This window comes from Phoxinus phoxinus (genome assembly GCF_949152265.1).
Source record: "Phoxinus phoxinus genome assembly, chromosome: 13".
Lineage (NCBI taxonomy): Eukaryota > Metazoa > Chordata > Actinopteri > Cypriniformes > Leuciscidae > Phoxinus > Phoxinus phoxinus.
In genome coordinates, this window is record NC_136888.1 from 18,505,914 (window position 1) to 18,527,791 (window position 21,878).

The 21,878-nt window shown below is 36.2% G+C and overlaps 1 protein-coding gene across 6 annotated transcripts; it reads left to right on the plus strand.

Annotated features, from left to right (window-relative positions):
• The first annotated feature begins 2,498 nt into the window (after positions 1-2,498).
• plekha1a (pleckstrin homology domain containing, family A (phosphoinositide binding specific) member 1a) lies at positions 2,499-20,654 on the plus strand. Of its 6 annotated transcripts, none has more exons than XR_013800115.1 (13): positions 2,499-2,630; positions 8,656-8,848; positions 8,936-8,992; positions 9,079-9,124; positions 11,178-11,275; positions 12,749-12,871; positions 13,499-13,642; positions 14,164-14,232; positions 14,727-14,791; positions 15,785-15,848; positions 16,100-16,189; positions 19,037-19,105; positions 19,291-20,654. XR_013800115.1 is itself a non-coding variant. In XM_079633964.1 (13 exons), exons 2-13 carry the CDS (start codon positions 8,708-8,710, stop codon positions 19,493-19,495), a joined length of 1,173 nt encoding a protein of 390 aa, XP_079490090.1. In that variant the 5' UTR covers positions 2,499-2,630; positions 8,656-8,707; the 3' UTR covers positions 19,496-20,654. The 6 variants fall into 6 exon arrangements, 4 of the variants coding, with proteins under 4 accessions (XP_079490090.1, XP_079490091.1, XP_079490088.1 ...); XR_013800116.1 differs by having other exon boundaries at positions 13,502-13,642; XM_079633964.1 differs by lacking the exon at positions 19,037-19,105 and adding an exon at positions 17,159-17,229.
• The last annotated feature ends 1,224 nt before the right edge of the window (positions 20,655-21,878 follow it).

Genomic DNA, 21,878 nt, shown 5'->3' on the forward strand with positions numbered 1-21,878 from the left:
AAAAATACAACAATTAAAATGTCATTTTAATGTTTCAACATTATATGAAAATATGCATAAACCCACGACAATGTTGAAGGATATTTACATGTTGTCCATGACCATGACCCAATGGTATTTGCTGTAATGTGACAAACATACATAGCATTTAATGTAATGCAAATTGCAATGTATTAGAAAGTCAGCTCTTTGAACTGATCAATTATGTACGTATATCTGAGTGAAACGTTTGATGTTCAAACAAATGGTTTTTCATTAATTGTAAATTTTCCAAAGAATTTCCATTTAATTAATGATAATATTACCTTGATAGGCAGTTAGAAACAGATAGAGAAGGAAATTCAGAGCTTCCATCTTTTTCTTCTGATCAAGTTTGTCTTCAAACTTTTAAGTTGTCACTTATATAGTCAAAACCATCCTAAGGAGGATTTCCTTATGACACATCAATATCCTGGAGCCTGTGCTGGGAAAAAGCTTTAAAGCAGCTTAATTGTGGAAAAGACACAGCTGGATGTGTTTTATAACACTTTGTGAAGACATATTTGTTGACACAGTTGTTTGAAAAGATCATTGCAATAGAGCCTAATTAAACATTTGCTCATACTCTCATTACCATTCCTTGCTACGGTATTTAGATTAGGGAATGGGAATATGAAAACGTACTTATTGTACATATTAAGAGATTTTCCTAAACAAACCTGAGACGAGAGAATGTGGCTTACAGTACTTTCATTACACACATAAAGAAATGACACAAAGAGACATGTGCACATACAAAAAGAGACATGAAAATACAGCTTTATTATAACGATGATTATTGGTCCAAGAATCCCAGCAGACATTCTCATGAGCCATGCAATTCTTATAAATGTATATATCATCTTTTGCTCACTAAGCATGGCCACTTACTGAATTATAATATAAATTTGTCTTATTATAATAAAAAAAATAAAAAATAAAAATTATATAGCAGGGGGACTGCATGATTTTTTTTGTCATAATTATAGTAGTTATAACATAATTATAGCATCTTTAATAAAAGTTAATAAAATATAGCATCTTTAATGAGAGCACTCACTTGCACCTCATTAGGTATACCTTGATAGTACTGGGTTGGACCCCCTTTTGCCTTCAGAACTGCCTTAATTCTTATCATATTCAAAAGGTGCTGGAAACATTGATTTTGGTCCATCACTGAAAAAATTGCAATGGGTCAATATATGTTGACATGATAGCATCGTGCAGTTGCTGCAGATTGCCCATACCCAAAACCAGACCAGTGAGGACAACAGTTTCAAAATTCTGAAGGACACGTCATAAAAGTTTATACAACTATATAAAAAAAACACAGTAAAACATTTGACAATAACATATAAAAGCGTGGAAAAGACACAGCTGACTATGTTGTAAAATATGCTCCTGTTTGACACATCAAATCTGATACATATTTGCAGATGATGTGGCCAAAAGGGCACAGCTCCTTCCCTGTGTGCCCAGAACAGTTCTAACCTATTTTTTGTGTTTACATTCAAAATATTTATGTTCCTAGATCTAAGACACAGATGTCAGAGTGCAAGAGTGTCAGAACAGATTACAAATGTGTAGATTAATTACTCATATTACACACAGTTGGAAACAAACACATAGGCTATATAAATTAAAAATGAAAAATTCTAAATTCAAATAGCTACAAAAGAACGTTCTGAATATAGAATGCTTTTTACTGTCCATAATCGGTCTCTCCAGCGAATTATGGTTAACCTGTAGATCTGTGTAATCACTGTTTTTTTCCTTAATTTTAAGTAGGCCCTGTTAGCTTACAACACCAGAAAAACAATGCTATTTAATTCAATTTGAATTCATTGAATGCACCTGTAAACATGTTTAAAAATTTATCCAAAATAATTTGATACATAACCCTTTTTTCAGGTTTTTCAGGCCTGTTTTGTCCCATGTTTAAAAATCAATGCATTATTAGCAGCACTCATAACTAGATTTAGCTATAGGCCTATCTATACTTTCAATGCTGAGGACATTTAAAGCCAGAATTAAACAGTGTTTTTCCCCTTCATTTATCTTGTTGAGGGAATTAATAAGCATTGAGAAGCCATTAAAATAATAAAGCAGCTTAAACAAACAAACAAATAAATACATTTATAAATAAATATATAAGTTTTATTAATTTTTGATTGCCGTGGGGGCTAATATTGAAAAATATCCGATATTTTGACGAAAACTATGGTTACCATGGGAATTTTTTCGTAAGGTCATTTTGATTCAAATATTTCAACGTCAGGAACATGGCAAAAATATAACGATTACTATTTAAAAGGTTCATATTATGAAAGAATGAGAGAGAGAGAGAGAGAGAGAGAGAGAGAGAGAGAGAGAGAGAGAGAGAGAGAGAGAGAGAGAGAGAGAGAGAGAGAGAGAGAGAGAGAGAGAGAGAGAGAGAGAGAGAGAGAGAGAGAGAGAGAGAGAGAGAGAGAGAGCAGACACGTTGGTTTAACCTGACGCAGTGACGTATACAGCCACTTCCGCTCCTGCAGGAAAAACACTCGTGAAGTTTGTGAACGGGGACACGAGCTGGAGATGGGCTGAACCGAATCACTTCAGCGATAATAAACCGAGTGAGTAGTTTGAGAATCAGCCTTTTTAGCACATCTGTCTTTATATGAGTGTGTTTATGGATATGGGCTTATGTTAAAATGTAAATACGGATCCTGCTGTAAATTAATGGCAGGATTAAATGGAGACAGGGCGAGGTTGGGCTTTTCCGCGCTGTTGCTAACTGACAGACGTGGATTTTACCCTTGTAATACAATTCAAATTTGTATCCAAATAAAGATAATACACCAAGAGCATCATATAGAGTTCATAACGGTGTGCACGCTTCCATCGCCACAATAATAATATCAGATCATAAACGTTAATCTCTTCAATCAGGCACGCATTTGGTCTCGTTACGTTACGTTGTGTGTTGATGGGTTGATTGTCAGTTGTAAGTTAGTTCTGTCTTATCTGTCTGATTGTGCCTTATCTCGTTTAAACTGTATGTTTACATTTCATTTTAACACTTAAAGATGGCAGTTTATGTAAGTAAGTTATTTGTAAAAATTAAGATATTTTTGTTGTGCTTGTATACATCTATTATGTAATATATTTGAATAAATGATAGGCTAATGTATGCTAGACATTTCATTGCTGTTTGTGATATTTTACTAAAATCCTTATCCAGTAACCACAAACAACTGGAAATATGGTATGGAAATATGAGAACTACACCATTTAAATCAACAACTGTGGCAACATCTTTGATGTTGTACCGAGTTATGGTGTTGTGTTATTGCAAGCATTCTGTTTTTGACTTGCCCTTACCTCAGGCCAACCAATGGACACCTGACCTAAAATGTGTTGAAATGTTGCGTAACAGCAGGTCATACATTGAGGACATCACTTTTTGTTGGTGTGTTTGTAAACGGACATGATGAGTGGATCGGTCAGCAAACATTAAATTGACTAGACAGTATGGTGAAGACATCCACCGTGACTTTCCATGATCATGCTATTTTATAGATAGAGAGGTTGTCTTTATTAGACATGACTTGCAGATGTATATGTGTTAGATGCAATAATGTTACATTCATACTGTATAATGTGAGAAGCATTCTTTGATGTCAGTGTATGTTTACCACATTACTCTAGTCTTCATTTGTTTCCATTTATAAATGTTTGGTTAGTTAACCAGATAAATCAGGGAAAGAAAGAGAGATTATTTATCTTGTGCATTTCCTTGAGATTTGTTTACTGTTATATACATTCATGTTAAATATGCACAGTCTACAGCTCTGCACTACATACATGTTGGTATGTTTATGCTTATTATGGTATACTATATATTTAAAAATATATATTCGTAAACGGAAATAAAATTATGAATGGAAGCAAAACTACGAAGAAAAATACAACTTCTTTACCAAGAGCTTTTGCTTGTTTTAGCAACTGTGTTAGTTCCTAATTCTTTTACTATAATTGGGTACAGCTATAACCAAAACTTAGCCTAAAGTATAAAAATTTAATTGAAATGTATCCATACAATGAAATCCAATCTGTAACTGAAACTAACTAAAATGAAACTGAATTGTAAAGTCATTTTTAAAACAGGATTAAAGGGATAGCTGAGTTCACTCATAAATAAAACTTCTGTCATCAATTACTCACCCTGCCTCATGTCATTCCATACCCATAAGATGTCCCGTTCATCTTCGAAACACAAATGAAGAAATATTTAATGAATCCTTAGAGATTTCTGTCCATCCACTGTACGTCCATTACACCAAAACATGACACTTCAAAGTACAAAGTAATTTGAGCGATATATAATCCAAGTCATCTGAAGATACATTTTATGATCTCTTTTTTTTTTGGACTTTAAATTGAGGCACAGAAGTCTTTCTGATGTCATTCAAATATCTTCATTTGTTTTTGGAACTACATGAGGGTGAGTAATTGATAACAATTTTAATTTTTGCATGAACCATCTCTTTAAAATAAACCAATGTGAAAATGTAAAACTATAATAACACTATAATAACCTTAGTGTGTGTATGTGCATGTCTACATTTGCTGAAACTAGCTTGAGGGCAAGAGCTCGGTACAACCTCTCTGACAACTCTCTGCTTCACAACAAATGTTAGGTGTGTGTGCTTGTCTTTTTTGCCTGAATCGCTGCACAAATATACCAACATATAGTTCCTAATAATACGAGACTGAATTGCACGCAAACACACTGTCCGGGTTAATGTGGTGTTTCGTTTACCTTATCTGACGTTCGTCTTGTCAGTGAAACGGCAGATTTGTTTTCTAATCAGAGATTCAAAGAAGGATATGTGCATGCAAACCAACCTAAACTTAGTGTAGTAAGTTTCTTCCTGTGTGTGTCTGCTTGTGTTAAATTTCATAAACAAATTAAGATCAACATGTAATTCTAACCTTGTTACAGACATGTCTTAAGGAGTTGTGTGTGTGTGTGTGTGCGCGTGTGTGTGTGTGTGTGTGTGTGTGTGTGTGTGTGTGTGTAGTCTAGTACAAAACGAATCCTGTCTAGAACGTGACCAGACCTGTCTTTAAGATTATCTGCCCAATCTAAAATCAGGAGGAATAGAGCAAGAATGAGGGATCTGAAGCTGCATTTGCAAACTCTGATAAGCAGCTGATAGAAGCTCAGAATGTGATATCTGTGTGCTTTTGTTCAAACCCAAATGCTTTATAGGTCATGTTTTGCTTTATGACCATACAGTCCTGCATACTCTAAGACTTAGAAGAACAGGGCTCCTCTAGAACCTATGAGCATTGCAGAACAGAAGGCTGATTCTGTGCTCTGGAACTCAGGGCGGGGCTGAACAGCGCTTCATGCTAATTGGTCAAGTGACTCATGGTCATTGTTGCCTCTGCTGGCCGATGACACAGCAGGCCTTGTCTTCTTTCACAGCCTTTGTCTGTTTATGATTTACAATCATGCCGTTAATGCCCCTGTCCTCAGAGTAGAAGAGGAGAATTGTGGATTTATTCTTGGTTTTGCCACTCCGGCACATTATGTCCCATAACTCGCGTGTTGACTCGGAATATTTCTGAATGTTATATAATACTGCTTGTGAGTGCACGCTTCAAAAAAATTAAGAAACCTATATATAGTATTTATCTACACTACCATTCAAAAGTCTTTTGTGTTCACTAAGGCTGCATTTATTTGATCAAACACAGTAAAAAACAGTAATATTGTGAAATATTATTATAATTTTTAAAAAATATATTTTAAAATGTAATTGTTTTTCCTGTGATGGCAAATCAGAATTTTCAGCATCATTACTCCAGTCTTCAGTGTCACATATGACAGACTGGCATTGACATTTGTTCACTCCTTTTTTGAAGTGATCATATTTCAAGCAATTCAAAACGATCATGGCGAACAATGTGTATCTGAAGTGTCTCAGCTGAAGGAAATAATCATTATTTATCGCCTGTAATATATCGACCAAATTTTCTTATCTGGCTGATAACAATAACATTAAAAATGAACATATATCGGCCGGGCCCGATACATATGGTGCCAAATGCCGATATATCGTGCATCCCTATGCTCAAGAAACATTTCTTTTCATCATCAATGTTGAAAACAGTTGTGCTGCGTAATATTTTTGTGAACAAACATGATACATTGTTTCTCAGGATTCTTTGATGAATAAAGTTTTATTTGATTGAAATCTAAAAAAAAATGGTTAGAATATTAAAGTTTTATGCATCCCTGCTGAATAAAATGTCATACTGACCCAAAACATGTAAAGTGAAGTTGAATAATTTGTCTAAAGTGATAGTCCACTTTAGGCATTCTAATAAATATAAGTAACTTTGCAACTACATGCCAGCTAGTAGGGATGGGCGATATGGCCTAAAATCCATATTGCGATATACATTTCAGCCTCTTGCGATAACAATATATATCACGATATATAAATTATAATAAAACCATTTCAGAACAGGTTACAAAGACCCTAAGGAAAGCCAAACAACTGCAGCTAAATGTATTGCGATGTAAAAGTTTTTTTTTTTTCAAAAAAGAAAGAAACAGTGTATGTAGTTTTGAGAACATTTATTGTGCAAAACTGTAATTAGGCTATACAACATAATGTTGCAGATAAATAAAATTCAAGTACACTAGCTGCAGAGACTTTAAGTAGCCCTAATGTTTATATTATGGCTAGCAGCTATGAAACCCCAAATTCAAAATTAGAATATTGTTAAAAGGTTTTCATAAAGCTGTAAGCCATAATCATCAACATTATAATAAATTAAGGCTTGTAATATCTCACTTTGCATGTAATGAGTCTATATAATATATTAGTTTCACCTTTTACTTTTGCATGATATTCTTATTTTTCTAGTTTCACCTGTTATACATCAACTAAAGAAAATGCTTCAAGTATAAAAGTTTATTTACAGTAGTGCCATGCCATAGACAGTAAAAAGTGCAGAACAGTGCAGAAGGCACTCGAAATCAAATGTAGTTTTAGTTTGGGTATTTTTTTAAAGGACACAAAAGATGCAAAGAGCAGAAACACTGATGTCTTCTCAGTTAAAAAGCTACACAACAACGAATCTTAAAATCGGGCGCACACAGAGATTTTGTGTTTACACCACTATTTAGTGAATACGCGCTGGTATTCAGTGACATGTTTCGTTTTGAGGTGGTAGAACAGATTAGTCGTGTGTGTTACCGAACTGTTGCCCCACACACTCGGTATAATCTGTATAGTTTGCTGCTGCTCGTTGGACGGCTTCAATCCGAACCAAGTCCAAATAATGGATGTTGCACCGATCTTTTTTACCAGCTCCTCCGTTTCGCTGTCACAGCCATGTTTACTCAAGATGATGACGAATATGATGCGTTTCAGCAGCTCGTGGCTCTAAATTTCGCGGGTAGATTGCGTCATCAACATGCATTATCGCGATAGTGCAATAGGATTAAAATCTCTATTGTAGGCCAATTTTGTATCGTTTATATCGCATATCGTTTATATCGCCCATTACTAGCTACCAGTCATTAGAGTATTAGACTGTCTGCTTAATCTCTGCTAGCATTTTATTTTGATGCCCCAACAGACCTTCTATTGACTATAAGTAACTTACCTTTGCCAGGACAGGCCAACTTACTCTACTAACCCTTACCCTAACCTAACAATCTTCTAATGTTCTAAGAGTTAGGCTGGCCACACACTTGAAGATTTTAAGCCCGATTTTTGGGCCCGGTTTGCAAACCCCAACGATTATTTCACTGCTCCCGATCGTAACGGAGCCCGCACAATCCCAAATCTTGATTGTGCTGCCTCTGTCGGGATACCCGCGATAGCCAATGAGAGTGAGCAAGCTTCACTATCCACAAACATGCCACGAAAGTGGAGTATTGAGAAAGATCATCCATATTTTTTTTTCTCCTTTGTTTTTATACCTCTAAAACAAAACTCATGCCAGAAGAACCAGCTGACAACGTCGTTTGTCTAAAATTTGTTTTTCTTCTCAAGTCACGTTTGTTCTCGCGAGCCTCCGTAAGGTCTCGTCTCACTCTGTAAATGTTACTACAATTGACAGGTGTGTGTTCTCGCGGTCCAGACGAATCTTCTAGTGTGTGCATTCGGAGGATTATAATGCTAAAAATCAGTTGAAACTGCCCTTTTGTCTGTGGTCTCCCAGTTTTAAAATCGGTTAAGATTTGAAAATCGATTAGTGTGCCCCAGGCCTTAGTTGACATTTAGTTGCAAATTAATGAGAGTTAGTTGACGTGTATTTGCAAAGTAAAAATAAAATAAAAAATGTGTCAGTTATTAATGCAGGGCAGCGCGGTGATTCAGATCCTGTGCAGAAAACTCAGACATCAGAGAAAGAATAATAGTTTTCAGCTGAAAGAGCACATGAAAGGAAGAGTGAGGGGTCATCGAGGATATGAGGGGATTTTTACAACCACAAAAAAGCATCAGATAATTTACTGTTAGTGTGACTAACCCCTCTCTCTCTCTCTCTCTCTCTCTCTCTCTCTCTCTCTCTCAAATCTTTGTATCCTATCCCATGCTCCTCCCTTTCTATCTCTGTCTCTGTCTTTAGACGTTTCTGATATCAGAGAGAAGGGGAATGAGTAGTGTGAAGAGAGGGGGACATGCCTTACGTGGACCGGCAGAACCGCATATGCGGTTTCCTGGATATCGAAGATGTGGAGAACAGTGGCAAGTTCCTGCGACGGTATTTCATCCTGGACACGCAACAGGGGAGTCTGGTCTGGTACATGGACAACCCTCAGGTAGCATCTAACTAAAGTGCAAATGCTTTCTGGGTAAAGTAGTTCTGATCAGCAATCTGAGAGTGATATTGTTTATTGGTCTCATAGAACCTGCCTGTAGGTGCCAAACATGTGGGTTTCCTTAGTCTCACCTACATATCCAAGGTAAGCACCCACCTTTTCACATGTTCTGCTATATCTGCATCATTGCCTTTTGAGAAGTTACTACAAAGTAACCACTCTTGTTTTAGGTCAGTGATGCCACCAAACAGAGGCCAAAGGCTGAGTACTGCTTTGGTAAGACTTTTTCACATCTACACACACTATCAGTTCACAATCATTTTGATACAAAGTAGTCAGATTTCTGATTATAGTATAAATTACCGTCTTTTTGAATGTCACTATGAGTTAGATGTAGTTTAGCTCATTTTTATAAGCCTGATATTTTTTTGTTTAATTTATTTTTGGTCTATACAACTAAATGTTTTTTCCCTTTTTGTAATATTTTTATTTATTTGTTTTCAAATTGCTTAGAATTTATGAAAATATTTCTGATAAGGAAAATAAAATGAAAATTTTATAGAAAATGGTTTAATATTTTATTTGTATAACACTCACTTCATGTTATTTTGTACATATCATGTGGTGTAAACAGTACTTAAAGGGATAGTTTACCCAAAGATGAAAATTCTGTCATCATTTACTCACTCACAAGTTGCTTCAAACCTGTATGAATTTCTTTCTTCTGCTGAACACAACATATGTTTAAGAAAAGGAGTAAATTATGACATAATTTTAATTTGAGTAAACTATCTAAAGGAATAGCTCAAGCCTCAATTGTTGACTAAAAGGTTTATGGTTTGAATCCTGGCTGGGCACTATATAGAAAGCTTATAAGTTTGGTTTTAGGTCATGTTTGTGCTTTAAGCACTGCTTTTGTACTTCTGTGAATGGATTGTAATAGTATGTTGATGCAGTGAAAAGCAAAAAAGTGCATTTTGAGATTATTTTGACTTGTTCTTACGGTTTATACACACACTTCTGTGTTGCTTTGCATGCACAGTTACTGCACTGCACATGGTAACCTTCTGCACAACATGAGTGGAAACAGGAAACAGTGGTCTGGTCACTTGATAGATGAGTGTTAGGGAGTTGGTGTGCGTGCTTTTTGCAGGATGCTTCTGTAGAAATCTGAACTTCATTTTGAAGTGTTTTTGAAATCCTGTTTTGTTTTTGTTTTCTTCAAAAATAACCTCCAGTGCTTCTTGACAAACGTTTTTCATTGCTTTTCATGCTTTTATCCAGATATAGGTTAAATAATAGTTCACACATTATTTACTATTTAGGAGTTATTTATTTACCCTCTTGTTAAAACCCATATAACTTTATTTCTTCAGTGGCATGAAAAATGAGATAAAGGAAACTAAAAGTAAAAACTTGCCACTCTGGGGCTGTCAAGCTCCAAAATTACAAAAATGCCTCATCAGTGAACATAACTTATATTGGGTCAGGTGATTCAGTTGATCCTGAATACAAAACCAGTCTGATCTGGTTTTCAGGTTCAACTCAGTTATCCATTGGAAACATTTAACAACTGGAGTGAACAATGACTTATATTTTGTTTTGATTCGCAAAACACACACACACACACACACACACACACACACACACACACACACACAGTATAAGTAATAATTTTCAAATTCTCATTGACAGGAAAAAATTACATAAACAGCCAGACATAATTAAAAAATGTAACCCCGAGGTGTCCGGTCCAGTTCTTGAATGGCCACTGTCCTGCAGAGTTTAGCTCCTGTCCCAATTAAACACTACTAGGCATACTAGAATCGTGGAGGCAGGTGTTAAGGCAAGTTTGAGCTAAACTCTGTTGGACAGTGGCCCTCCAGGACCCAGGCCTCTTGGACACCCCTGTTTTAACCATACGAGGAGACAATGCAACTTACATGAGTGAGAACTATTGGTGGAAGGCAGACCATTTCAGTACAGCTGCACATAATGAACATTGCACATGCACAATGGAGTTTATTGTGATGCAGTGATTTCTAGCATTCATCTTTTCATTCCAGAAAACAGCAACTGAATTAACCAACATTGCGAATCTGAAATTGATTTTGCACTGCCTTATTGACTTCATGAGCTGAGTATGGTAATCCATAAAGTCTACTAGGTTCAAATAAAGGCTATCTGTGTGCTTTTTTGATTAATGGACATTTTTAAAATACACTGACACGTTCCTTCTGATACACTGATAGTTCTCAGAATTACTCAGCAAAATTGCCATTGAATTATGGGAAATGGGCTTAAGCTCGTTGTCTCTGTCTGTGTGCAGTCATCAATGCCGGAATGAGGAAATACTTTCTGCAGGCTAATGATCAGCAGGATCTTGTGGAATGGGTCAACGCGCTCAACAATGCAACCAAAATCACAGTGAGTACAAACATGCAAAATGCAAGTGTGAACGTACTGTATGCACGCATCTATATCCATTGAACCCCCATACAATATTTTACCATTGTAACTCCCCCAAATTTTTGTGTGTGTAACTCCCATATTTCTCAAAGGTGATTCTCATTGGTGCGACACAATAGGAAATTGTAACCAGTCACAGCTTGTTTTAGGTGAAACAATCACCTGTATAATTATATTATGTATAATTATAATATATTTATTAATATATTAATCATATATATAATATATTCATCAAAATATTATTAATCATCATGATTGCAGTATCAAAAGGAATAATCAAATTATGATTTTTGATAGAATTTTGCTTCCCTAATTCTAATGAATTTAATAACATATTTTTACAATATTGCAGTATAAATGTACAGTATAAATGTACTCTAAATGTACAATATTAGGCTTTATTTTTCTTTATGCAAAATTTAATTTTCTCCTGTTGAATTTGGGGTGAAAAAGTTTAAGGTTGGTAATTAAAAAAAAAAAAAAATTTCAAAGAAGTTTCTCATGCTCACCAAGACATCCTTTTTTTTAGGATCCTGGATTGTTTGCATTAGTTATCTAGCTATTAAACAAGCTCACATGCTAATCTGATATCCCAGACTACTGCATACAGGAACGGTTAAAGAAACAATGAAAGCATTCAATGAGTTCATTCAGTCAGTGTCAGTGCTTCTGTCAACACTGCAGATTTGTTCACGGGGAGCTAAATTATTGTTAGTGTTCTCTGCGAGTTTAACTATTGAAAGTAACCCAAATAACAAAGTACAAGCAGTTTACAAACAAATGACCATAAGCAAATACACCCGCACAAAAAAAAAGCATGTTTCCTTATTAGGGTTGCAGTTTTCATCCCCTCTCTGAGTACATGTGCAGTCGAACACATACAAACATACGCACGGGAAGTTGAAAGTTTCTCAAAAAAACCTGTCCTGTTTAAGCCGTGTGTTCCTCTTCCTGATGGCTTTTTCCTTGTGCGAGTCACTTGGCTGACTAATGGGAAGTTGTATTGTTTGAACGACCTTCACCTCTGAGTCATCGGCGATTCAGAATGCCCTCACACACATCACATCACATGCACATGAACACGTACAAACACACATACCCTACAATGTCTCTGTCTCTCTTCCACTCTTTTTCACTCTCCCTGTATCACTAATATATCACACTTCCACATGCAATGGCAGGAAGTGCTCCGTCTGTAGGCCAGACACTCTTGGAGCGTGGGCTGATGGATTGAAGGGCTACACAATAAGCCGTTGTTGAGTTATCCTGTGAGTCTCACAATCGATGGTTAATTCATCTGTGCCTCATTCACTTTTTTTTTCTCCGTCTTTTCATTACGTTGCATTTTCAATCTTTTGCTGCTGCCCCAATTTTGTCTCTGAAAACCTCTTTCCTAGTCATTACTTTTGTCTCTCCCTTTCTCTCTCTCAGGTTCCTAAGTCCTCTGATACCGTTCACTCTGAGAGTCAGAGGTTGGCTTCAAATGGCAACAAGAAACAGGTCCCATACAAGACCGAGATCATTGCAGGAGTGGCTGTCGTCACACAGACACAGGTATTAGGTGCTACAAATGTTTTATTCACGCTGCGCATCAACAGAAAACCACACACTAAAAGATTTTAGATTCAAGAAACCATATCATTACTGATAAAATTAATATTGTAGATCCAGAGCTAGCATCTACACGGCTGACACGTTTAACTGTTGTAGCTTATCCACATTGTGTGCACAAAATAGACGTGTCAAAACGTTCCATCGGAAAATCACTAGTTAAATATTGATTTGAATAGATTAATAATGTCTGTTTTCATCACTGATTTCGGCCTGAAATTCGGTACCCGAAATTTCAGTGGATCCCTTAAATGTGGAAAAACAGTGTCATATAATTTTTAATACAGCTTCTACAACTGTTATGCTGATAGTTAATGTTTTATTTTAAAACTATATATATATTAATAACATTTATTAATTGTTAATATAATAATAATAATATATATATATAATTCTATTAATAAATGTTAATACAAATTACAAATGAAATGAAAACAATGGCATGTTTTTCTCAATTAAGCAAGCTGTTGTATTAAGAACAGAGAACTTAAACATTATGTCTAGGTTTTAATTTGCAGAGCTTTTCTTTTCTTCATGTTCATGTATGTCTGATTCCCCCCCTTCTTTTAGCAGGATGGAGAGGTGGCACACAGTGGTGGAGGAGAGAAGGTGGGCTTGAGGAAGGCTCAGAACAATCCGCCATATTTGCACACTCGAGCAGGGCTGGATCAGACCGTTATTAAAGCAGGATACTGCGTCAAACAAGGGGCGCTGGTGAGTCTGAGAGGCTGTTTTTAGCGTGGGTCTTTTGTAACCCTGGTCAGGGTTCCCACGGGTCCTTGAAAGTTTATGAATCTGGATGCAGGTTCTTGAAAGTGTTTGAATTTATTTTGTGCAAGAAGTTTTCTGTAAAAAGTCCATATTATTTCCTCCGGTCCAGTTATGTGTTATTTCACCAACACTTCGTGGCCTATGCATACTAGCTTGCTTTATTTATATTAGTTACGCGCATTTACGCATTATGTTAAGTATTAAGTATGTGTTGTACGTTGCCATGACGTTCACACGTGCAAAACTGTAACAATGTATCTTACAAGGTAATACGATGTAACCTTGCTCTCACTCGAAAGGTCCTTGAATTTGAAGTTAACCAATGTGTAGGAACCCTGCCTGGTTTAGCGTTCGAAAATGCCCCCAAAATATTATATTTAAAATCTAAATTGTAAAAATGTACGAAGCTTTGTGTGACTACTGGAGAGAATTAATTACATGTTACCGTTTTCCTCTTATATCAGATGAAGAACTGGAAACGGAGATATTTTGTTCTGGAGCAGAACTCGATGAGTTACTTCAAGTCTGATCTGGTATGTTGTATGTTAATTTTCCACTTATGCGGTAGTGATTTGTATTGAATGCACACCATCATCTCTGGTCAGTGGAGAATTCTGAAACAAAGATTCAGGTGCCCAATAAATCATTAAAAAAATGTAGGTTGAATGGTTGCGTTCACTGAATTGTCTAGATTGTACAAGCAGATGTATTTATTGGAGGAAAATATGGCTTTTTTAATGCCAGATATTTTATAGAAGAAAGAATATGAATTGAAAGGCTAATCTTTTACATTTAAGGTTTTCTTTTTTTTAAATCTGAACAAAAGATAAAGCAAATACCAGCGGTCTGTCTCAACATGAACGGCACTATACCTGTGAAATTCCAGGCGGCTCCAGTTGTGTGTGATTCTGCTGCATATGTACATGCGTGTCTGCTTGTTAGAGAGTCAAACGTTATGTAAATCACTGCTCTTGTAGTGAGAAAAAAAGCATTTAAAATTCTCTCTCTCCGTTCACTTCTCTTTCAGGAGAAGGAGCCTTTGAAGATTATTCTTCTGAAGGAGGTCCATAAGGTGCAGGAGTGCAAACACGGGTACAACAAACAGACTGTCTACCAATCATATGCTTTGAATTCTTGACTGAAAATTCCTATAAATAAGAATCATTCTGTACTTTTTTTTTCAATAAGAAATTATTACATTGAGCATGCATACACAATAGCGTTCAAAAGATTGGGGTTGGTACGTTGTTTAAAAGAAATGTATTATGCTCATTTATTTATTTGTTCAAAAATACAGTTAAAACAGTGATATTGTGAAATATGATTACAATTCATAATAACTGTATTTTTAAAATATATTTTAAAATGTAATTTTTTCATGTGATTGCAAAGATGAATTTTCAGCATAATTTCTCCAGTCTTCAGTGTCACATAAACCTTCACTGCTCAAAAAACTTTTATTGGTAGCATCAATGTTGAAAACTAGGTTGCTGCTGGAAGAGGTATTAATGAGGCCAGCAGGGGGCGCTCACCCTGTGGTCTGTGTGTGTCCTAACGCCCCAGTATAGTGATGGGGACACTACACTGTCAAAGAGCACCGTCCTTCGGATGAGATGTTAAACCGAGGTCCTGACTCTCTGTGGTCATTAAAAATCCCAGGATGTCCTTCGAAAAAAGAGTAGGGGTGTAACCCCGGCATCCTGGCCAAACTTGTCCCTTGGCCTCTGTCCATCATGGCCTCCTAATCATGGCTTCATCACTACTCATCTCCACCAATAAGCTGCACACTTCCATATGTAAAGCACTTTGAGTAACTAGAATAAATAAATGCGCTATATAAATGTAAATGTAAAATCGCTAAGCGCTATATAAATGTAACATATTATTTGAAATAGAAATTTGTGTAAAATTATAAATGTTTTTTCTGTTACCTTTGTCCTTTTTGAATCAAAGTATTATTATTTTGTTAAAAAAATAATAATACTGACCCCAAACTTTTGAACGGTAGTGTATTTTTCGATTTGCAGTGGTGCATTTATAGTTATTGATTTAAAATAAAAGTTATCTTCCTGGTTTCACTTTCAGTGAAATAATGATGCGAGACAACCTCTTTGAAGTCGTCACAACCTCCAGAACATTCTATATCCAGGTGAGAGGTCCTGTCATGCATCAACATGCGCTTCTAATGTGGCCCCACAGTCCAGAAATCGAACTATTGAAAAGAGTGGTTGAAAATATTAGTGTATTATATGTGAGTTCTTAGTCTACACTGTATCTCAGAACCATATAGACGTCAGTAGGCTCAGTTTGTGTGCATTTATTACCTGAAGCATTTTATCTCTTTATGTTTCTCTTAGAATATGTAAAAACTTTCCATTTCTTTCAACCATTCTGTTCCAGGCTGATAGTCCAGAGGAGATGCACAGCTGGATAAAGGCTATTTCAGGAGCCATTGTGGCTCAGAGGGGCCCAGGCCGGTCCGCAGCTTCTGTATGTACACGCGCACACACATGCATTCAAAAGCAGGTAGTCACTCCACCTCTGAGCAAAACAGTGGAGCATGAATTCTCAGCCTCACGAAAGACCTCAGGAGTTTATCTGCTCGCATATATACAATCATGTGCCTGCCTTTCTCTCTCTCACATGTACACACACAAACAAAAAGAGGAGTGAACAATAATATGACTGCAGTGGTTTGGGTTTAAGATTGGTAATAGTTCAGAAGCGTTATAGCACTCTGGAATCAAGAGTGCACTCATTTAAATGTGGGCAGCAGTCTGTTCGTTTCATACTTTCTCCCACTCCCAATGAACCTAGTGACCCCAAAAAGTATTTGGACACTTTAGTTGCACTTAATGTATGGATGTCATTGCATTTGATGACAAATATCAAGTTAAGTAGCTTTTATTTAGGATGGAATTTAGAAGTCTAAATCTAAGGGAAGTAGTGACAGTCCTTTTTCTTTGGTATTGAGACATACATCTGAGTAAAAGAGATAATCGAAGAAGAAGAAAATAGAGCAGGGGCTTAGTTATTTTCATTGGTTGTTGATTAGATGTGAATGATCTGAATTCGAGTTTGCAGTCGATTGTAAGATAGACGCGTTTTTAAGGGGACTCAATGATTGAAGACGTCTCTATACTCTATACACATCACCATTTCACTGAAAGATGGAGTTATGACAGTTTGATTAACACATACATGAATTAATGATTTACAATGAGATCAATTATATACATTTTTTCATGCCGACTTTAAAATAATAAAACAATAAATTGTAAGACAATGTATGTTAGTGGATTTTTTTTCTTTTCTTTTCTGAAGCTGTTTGGTTTGATATTTTGTTATATATATGTAAATGAAATGACATTCATATATTAAGTGTCCAAATACTTTTCGGGGCTCCTGTATCACTCTCTCCCTTTCTTCCTCTAATGTAGCTTTGCACTGTTGTTTCAGATGCGTCAGGCCAGAAGGCATTCAAGCCCCTGTATTCAGAGATATACACCACGTGTCACTCAAGGCAGCACGTATGTGACCTCCGCCCCCTTTGACCCGCCCATTGTTTCCTCTTCCTCGCTTCGCTTTAGAGTCGCTAACGCAAATGCGCTCAAACGTACTTACCTAGCTTGATCTTTTCCATTTCGCTTTTCCAGAATAACATCACACACAAATGCACACCTAACAGTTCCGATTCAAATGCAGAAAATAAAGGTATTCAACAGTTCATTAACGAGATGCATTCAGTTTTCCGCTGACCTGATGTTTTCCCGCTAATTCTCTCACCTGTTTCTTCTCAACACTGTGGCTCCCTCATTTAAACGGTTAATATTGACGCGCTTCGCCATTTCTAATGCTTCTGCCTCTCTGCCAGCCCACTGCAGTCTCCTGCTACACACCCAAAGACGCATGTTTCACATGGTTTGATTGCTCATCTGTCTTTAATTATTCTTTATTGTTGTGTGTAGCATAGTTCATAAAGTTTTTTGGACTAAGTCTTTTTATTTTACCATCCTAAATGACGCAAACTAGTTATTACTGATTTAAAATAAACACAAAACATTGCCCATAGTCAGCCCATTTTGCTCTTCTTGAAAAAGGATATTTATTGATATAGAAGTTTAGAATAGAACTTTCTTACCCTTTGGAGATTGATTGCATACAAATGTTTTGATTATCGTACTTTTTTGAGGACCAGTTTGAGTTTTAGAAAGGTTCAGCTTTTTAACTGACTGTTAGAGGGTTAAGACTTGGTAGCCAGTTCTTATGATGAGGTTACACATGCTTTAATGTTTGAGAGTTGCATTGTTGTGCCTGTGTTTCAAACGTTATCCACATTTCCCAGTGCTGACTTTCAGTAAGGTTTTTGTTTAGTGAGGTGAACCCTCAAGTCTCTGACATCAGGTCCTCAATCACTGCTGTTATTAGATTAGACATGTCTGTGCTTTCTAGCATGATTGTTGGGTAAAATGTTGTGGACATTCTGGGGCAGTGATTGAGATGCTTTTTTATCTCTTGGTTTTATTCTCAAATGATATATAACGATAATATATTAGTGTAAATTTGTAACTAAACACAGAATGCAGTTCTAACTGTCACAATATTTGTCGTCTTTCCCTTAAATTCATTCTGTCGTTCAATATTCTCTCCACTCTTTTCTTTCGCTATATTGCTCTTTGCTTCTGTCTCCCATCTTCTACCTAGGGCTGGTCGATGTAGCTTAATAATAATGCTTCAGTATTTTTCAGGCTTTAACTTGATTTACTGGTAATAATATGCATCTTTATTTTTGTATTTCCTCTTAAATAGTTTAAGGGTCGTTCAACCGGACGATTGTTTATTTAAAATCAGAGCAATAATATTCCTGTGATGGCAAAGCTGAACTATCAACAGCCATTACTTCAGCGTCACATGATTCTTACTGAAAATCTTCCTGACACCAAACCTTACTTTTGACCAGAAGTACAAGTTTACTACAACATTAATTATATGTAAAATACCATATTCTTGATTTTTTTTTTATTCATTTATGAACTGGCTGAACTGATTCATGGAAATTAATCAAATGTTTTTGTTACTGAAGATTCAATTTAGAGATGCTATAAATGCATCTTTAATCATGTTCACATACTCAAGAATTGTGACACAATGGCATGTCAAAGTTTGTCTTAATGATACTGTCTTTCAGAAACTTATCAGACAGATGAAAAGCTTTTCCTCAGGGTTTCTTATTTTTCTTATATTGTCAGCTAAATATAAAATGAGTATTTGATGTCGTCCAGGCCTGCTTCTACCTCTCTCTCCTTCTCACGTTCTCTCTCATGTTGTGTTTTCCAGTGAGGGGAATAGCTGGGCTCTCTGAGTACTAACACTTCTGATCTGGTGCTCTGCTGGCTCTGGTTTCTGGTACTTCTCATCTTCTACTGCTAAGCTCATCCAAAAAACCTGATTCTCGGATGTTCTTACTCACAGCTGAGACTGCTCTCAATCTTTACCGCACTGCATCAGTCTTAACGCTTTCCTGAAAAAAAAACGCTTTATTCAGACCAGAACTTTGAACATATTTAAACTTTCTCTTTCTTCCCATTTAGGAGCACATTGTTGGCAGCTCCTGTTTCTATCGCCAGCTCACGAGTCACGCCATCCCCTGGACGCCCAGCCCTGCCGTGTCAGCCTACCCAGAATGCCGTGGTTCCACGAGGTCTGGCTTGGGACAGCGAGCACTTCATGAGCCTGCTGCCCCTGCCCCGCTCACATGCCCGCCTGTCACTGCAAGAGACCCGCCTCTCCAAGTGACTCACGAATCGCCTTGGCGGCGACGCAGCAGCTTTGGAATGTGCGACGCTCCTTTGCCCCAACTTGATCTGGATTGCACAGATCTTCCTGTTAGTGAAGTCTGACTGTTTTACATTAAACTTTTACGTCTGACCCAGAAATATTAAGATGGGTATGCAGAGTTTAGGGGATGGAAGGATCTTTGGAGGAAAGATAACATGGGCGTTCGGATCCAAACTGATTCGACCCGACCCGTCAACCAAATTTTGAACTTTTAAAAGAGCTTCAGTCATGTTCATCTAGATCAGAAACTCTACTATGATTCCAAAGAATCTCCTAACCTCCTAACCTTTTGAGCTTTTACCGAAAAGTACAGAAAGAAACTCATGGAATATGGATTCAATGTTACCTAAACTCAAGTGGTTTCTGGGACTGTGTTGGAGGATGCAAAGTTTCACACTAACTCACGGACTGGAGTTGGAAAGGCTGTTCGAGTGCTTGTGAGAAGAAGTGATTCCTTTTTTTAATATCCAAAAATTCCCCTACACTGAGCATTATAGAACATACTTCATTTGTGTTTCTTTCTGTACAGTTTCCTATTTTTAAAGCTTTTCTATGTGCTGTTAATGTGACTAATTGATCCTGTGGACTAAGCTGGGGGTTATTTTGACTGACAGTTCACTTTCATTTTTTTATCCACATGTATACATATGGGTGAATTATTGTTGCTGTAATATTGTTTTTTGTCTATTGCTCCACTAAATGACTGATCAAATCCACCGCTTTACTCAATGGTTTGGATACAGTAAAATTGAGCAGACAGTTGCTGTATAATATGCCTACATCCCTGTAATTTTCTGGCATTCTGGGTATTACTGTATATGTCTGACCAGATAAGTGAGTTTGTTGAATTGTTCCTTTTTTTTTTTCTTTTCTTTTTTTTTTTAGCTGTTGGATTTGTGAATGACTACTATGAAATGCTTTTCAGTGTGTTTGTTTTTACACGGATTCATTTTTGCCCTATGTCTAAAAAAAGTGCCTGTATATTCTTTCTTTTAAAGGTCCGGCAGTTTTAACCCTGCAGTTGTTTTTTTTGTGTCATTTTGTGCCGTAACCATTTTAATCTTGTTTGTTTATATTATTTATTATAAGAAAAAGCAATAAACCAAGTCTGAATTTATGCTGTTGATTGAATATCACATTTTGACTTTCCCATACAAGCTAGAAAATTATTTAGTATAGATGAAATGTTTTGGTATTGTTTTTGTTTTTTTGCTGGACCATCAGTTGCCATCAGAAAGCAGAGGCTTTATTGCCCTCTGTTGGACATTTAAAGTTACTGTCGAACTGCTAAATAGTTGTTTTGCTCATTGCGGCTCTGAAAACACCTGCTAAACTGATATAAATATCTTAACACATGACTCGCTAATTGTAATACTATTCAAACTCATTAGGTAATTCACCCAATATATAAAAACAGTTCATCTTGGCTCTATAATATGTCCAGTTGTCAAAATACATCCATGGTTTTGTGTGTTTTGTATCATGTAAATTTTCACTGACCTCACTGAGACTGTCATATTAAGGATGTGATGTCACCAACTATTAGATCATGACATAAGCTAGGATAATGCTGGCGAACATTTTGTCACAATTTCACAAGGCCTTTGGGAAAGGGAGTTTTTAAGAGCAGTAGTCCAAATAACGGTTAAAAGACACTTCACCCATAAAATTAAAATTCTGTCATTATTTATTCTCGTCATTCCAAACCGACTCCTGTAATCTTCTCTGACGCCTTCTTCAGTGAACTGTCCCTTTAAGTCATAATCATTGGCCTGAATTTGTAGTGTAAATGTAAATTGACAAATGAGAAGGTGTATTGAGTTATGGAAAGTTTTTTTTTATGACATCATGCTTTATGCTCTTTAATTTGTATTATTTTAGCAGGAACAAAACTGCGTCAGAGAACCAGAAACTTTTTGACAGTGAAATTTCAGAAAAACATGACCGATTTGATGCTTTGTTGTTACTGGCAGGTTGTTTAAATTCATTTGCATGAGGTATAGCTTTTTGGAACATCTCAAAAATATCAAAAGCTCATTTGTTAGTTCCAGTTGTTGTTGTTGTTATCTAAAACTATTATATTTTGAAATATAAATATTATATAAACTTACAATAACCCTTCAAATTAGAACAATTGCCTGACGGAAAAATAAGTTGAAGTTAAAGTAAAATTACTAAAACTGAAATGAAGCTAAATAGAAGTATAAAAAAAACCTATGATAAAAATGACAAAAGCACCAAATAACTCAAACGTAAAATACAAATTTGGAAAATAAAAAGCTAATTCAAAATATTAATGAAGAGTATAAAATAATAGAAGAATAACACTGGATGGTTTAAG